This window comes from Aedes albopictus, chromosome 3 (genome assembly GCF_035046485.1).
Source record: "Aedes albopictus strain Foshan chromosome 3, AalbF5, whole genome shotgun sequence".
Taxonomy (NCBI): Eukaryota; Metazoa; Arthropoda; class Insecta; order Diptera; family Culicidae; genus Aedes; species Aedes albopictus.
Window position 1 is genome coordinate 245,652,062 of NC_085138.1, and position 2,790 is coordinate 245,654,851.

Sequence of the window (2,790 nt, forward strand, 5' to 3'; positions counted from 1 at the left end):
ACCAGTTCGGAAAAGTTGGCCATTATGATACCAAAATGAGTTATATAAAATGTAAATTATGATACTGAATTGCATAAACAAATTTTTGCTATTATTTTCAGTACTTTTACCTCTTATCTCAAACAAACCAATATCACATTTTGATCGTCAGTACTTGAACTCTGCCTGGGAAGCCCATAATACAGATGTTGTTTCCGGCATTTATACTGAAGATTCCACAGGAGTTATATCATAGTTTTTTAAAGATTTTTTTAAGAGCTTCTCCTGGGATTTCAACAGCAGTCTTTGCTGGTTTGCATCTGGTGTCCGGGAAGTGCCATCAGAGTTCTAGGCAAAATTCTTTCCAATGCCTCCTGCCAAAGTCAGAAGTTGATCAAGAGGGTTTTGAGGTTTGTCGTGGAGTTTTCTCTGGATTATGCCTGAGCTTACAATTGGAAGTTTTTTTCCGAGGGCATGTGCGTAGCTAGTGTCCCCCAGCTTCAATGTTCTGTGCGCTTGTTATGCATTTCGCCAGCGGGCTCGACTTTAGAAATAAATTCTTTCCCGCTCCCGTGCGTGCTGGTGTACTGCATAATAAGCACGCACAACATTGGAGCTGAAGGTCCATGCTATGCGCATTGCGCATGCACAAGGGTTTTTTTCAGGATTTTTTTCAAAGGTTCCATGAACCATTCGAGACGTCACTTGAATCCATCGCGGACACTCGCGGGAAAACTCGCGACTCCGCCGACACGACAATATCGCGGACAAACAGAGAAGTCTAGGGGGCGTCTGAAATTCTTCCACCGAAAAAACTAGCCACAGAGTTACAACTACAAAAAAGTAACTTTATTTGACCGACAACGACGTGCGGTAACGTCCAGATCGGTGACCGGATGGAGAGAAACTGAAACTACACGATCTCAGCAGCAGCTAGGAAGCCAGTGCTGTTGAGTAGGTAACAATATAGTATTGTTCGAGGTCAGGTTCAGCCCAAGTATATAAAACAAAACTGACCTGCCTCAAACTGTTGGGAATAGGCTGGTACAGAAAACTAATAAAATGCTTTGGATATTCTACTATGTACTTAACACACCGGACACCTTGAATCACATTTCAACATTAATCTTCATCTTCACTTAATACTACGTCACGGATTGGGCCAGCTGCTCCTGCAGAGGCACTGAGGTGACCAAGATCGTCAGTTGACCCTGTGGAGTTTGCCGGTACTGACGTGGGACCAGTACTAGCACTCGAAAATTTCGCTGGATCTACTTCGACTGGAAGGATACACAGCCTGGAAATGGAGCGGTTCGTGGCAGTTCCGGATGGCAACTTCACCGTGGCTACGCGCACCATTTGTACCGTTGCTGGAAGGTGGTGAGGTATTCTCGGTGCCATCTCTTCCAGAAGTGTTGGATGTGGCGCTGCACGCGCTCCCAAAGGCGAAGATGGTTCTCCGGGATGGTGATGTAATCGGAGTCCGGAAGGGCACACAGAGCCCGGCCGATCAGGAAACGCCCAGGCGTTAGCGCTTGCATGTCGTTGGGGTCGCTGGACAGCGGTGTGATGAGTCGCGAGTTCAGGCAGCTTTCCACCTGAGCGAGAACGGTGCAGAAGGCTTCGCGTGGTAGAAATGCGTTTCCGATGACCCGACGTAGATGATGCTTCATTGATATTACGCAGGCTTCCCATAACCCACCGAAGTTGGGCGATTTGGCCAGGATGAAATGAAATTGAATCGACTGGGAAGCTGCCTCATGTGCAACGGAATGACGATGTTGTGAAGAGCGGAAAAGGTTGCGCACTTCACGTCCAGCACCCACAAAGTTCGTGGCGTTGTCACAATATATGTTGTGTGGCCGACCGCGCCTGGCGACAAAGCGACGAAGACATCCGATGAATGCCGCTGTAGTAAGTTCGTTGACCAGCTCCAAATGAGTGGCCTTGGTGGCCATACAAACGAAGACAGCCACATAACTTTTCTTCGGTGCCACGCGGGGGCTCGGCCGCTGGAGGTAGAAAGGGCCGGCGAAGTCCACGCCTACATTTTCGAAGGCGTACGATTGGATTACTCGAACGGCTGGCAGCGACCCCATCAGTTGCACGAGGTTGCCAGGTCGAACTTTCACGCAGGTAACGCACTTGTGCACCACGTCGCGGGCCAAATTCCGGCCACCCAATGGCCAGAACTGTTGACGGATGACAGCCAGCAATGGTTGTGGACCACAGTGCAGCGGCTGGAGATGGAAGGTGTAGGCGATAAGTCGCGTGAGGGCATGTTTGGTTTCGCAGGGTGATGAAAAATCTGGCGGTACATTTTGCAGAGGTCGCCCATGATGACAAACACTGGCAGCCGAAAGCGAAGAACAATGTCGTTGAGTGTGTCCTGGATAGTCGGACCGGTCATCAGGATGTCGTTTAATGATGGTCCGGAGCCGCTCTTGCAGGATGCATCGAAGACAATGCGGAGCTTCGTGGTCGTGCTATCAGGGCGTAGAATGGCGTGGTGCGGAAGAAAATACTGCGGAATGTCGTTGTCTTCTGCAGCAAGTTCTTCGCCTGTTACTTCCATCATGTGGTCTAATCGTTGGTCGATGAACGCTTCGTATTGAGAGCGTAGTTGCGGATTGGGGTCAAGTTTCCAAGACGAGGAAGTAGCTCTTGCTTGACTGGTAAGCGTACTTGATATCGGCCGTCGTCGTTGCGAGATACGTTAGAAACGAAATGTCGCTCGCATTCCTTCTCAGATGGAGACCAACATGCTAACGAGGAACACTGCTCCAAGTTCCAAAATCGTGCCACTAACTG

General features: G+C 49.3%; 1 protein-coding gene across 1 annotated transcript; it reads right to left on the reverse strand.

The window, feature by feature from the left end:
• Positions 1–1,101: 1,101 nt before the first annotated feature.
• LOC134290676 (uncharacterized) lies at positions 1,102–2,557 on the reverse strand. The gene is made up of 3 exons (XM_062857855.1): positions 2,330–2,557; positions 1,336–2,219; positions 1,102–1,276 (listed from the first exon to the last, which is right to left on the reverse strand). Exons 1-3 carry the CDS (start codon positions 2,555–2,557, stop codon positions 1,102–1,104), a joined length of 1,287 nt encoding a protein of 428 aa, XP_062713839.1.
• Positions 2,558–2,790: the final 233 nt, after the last annotated feature.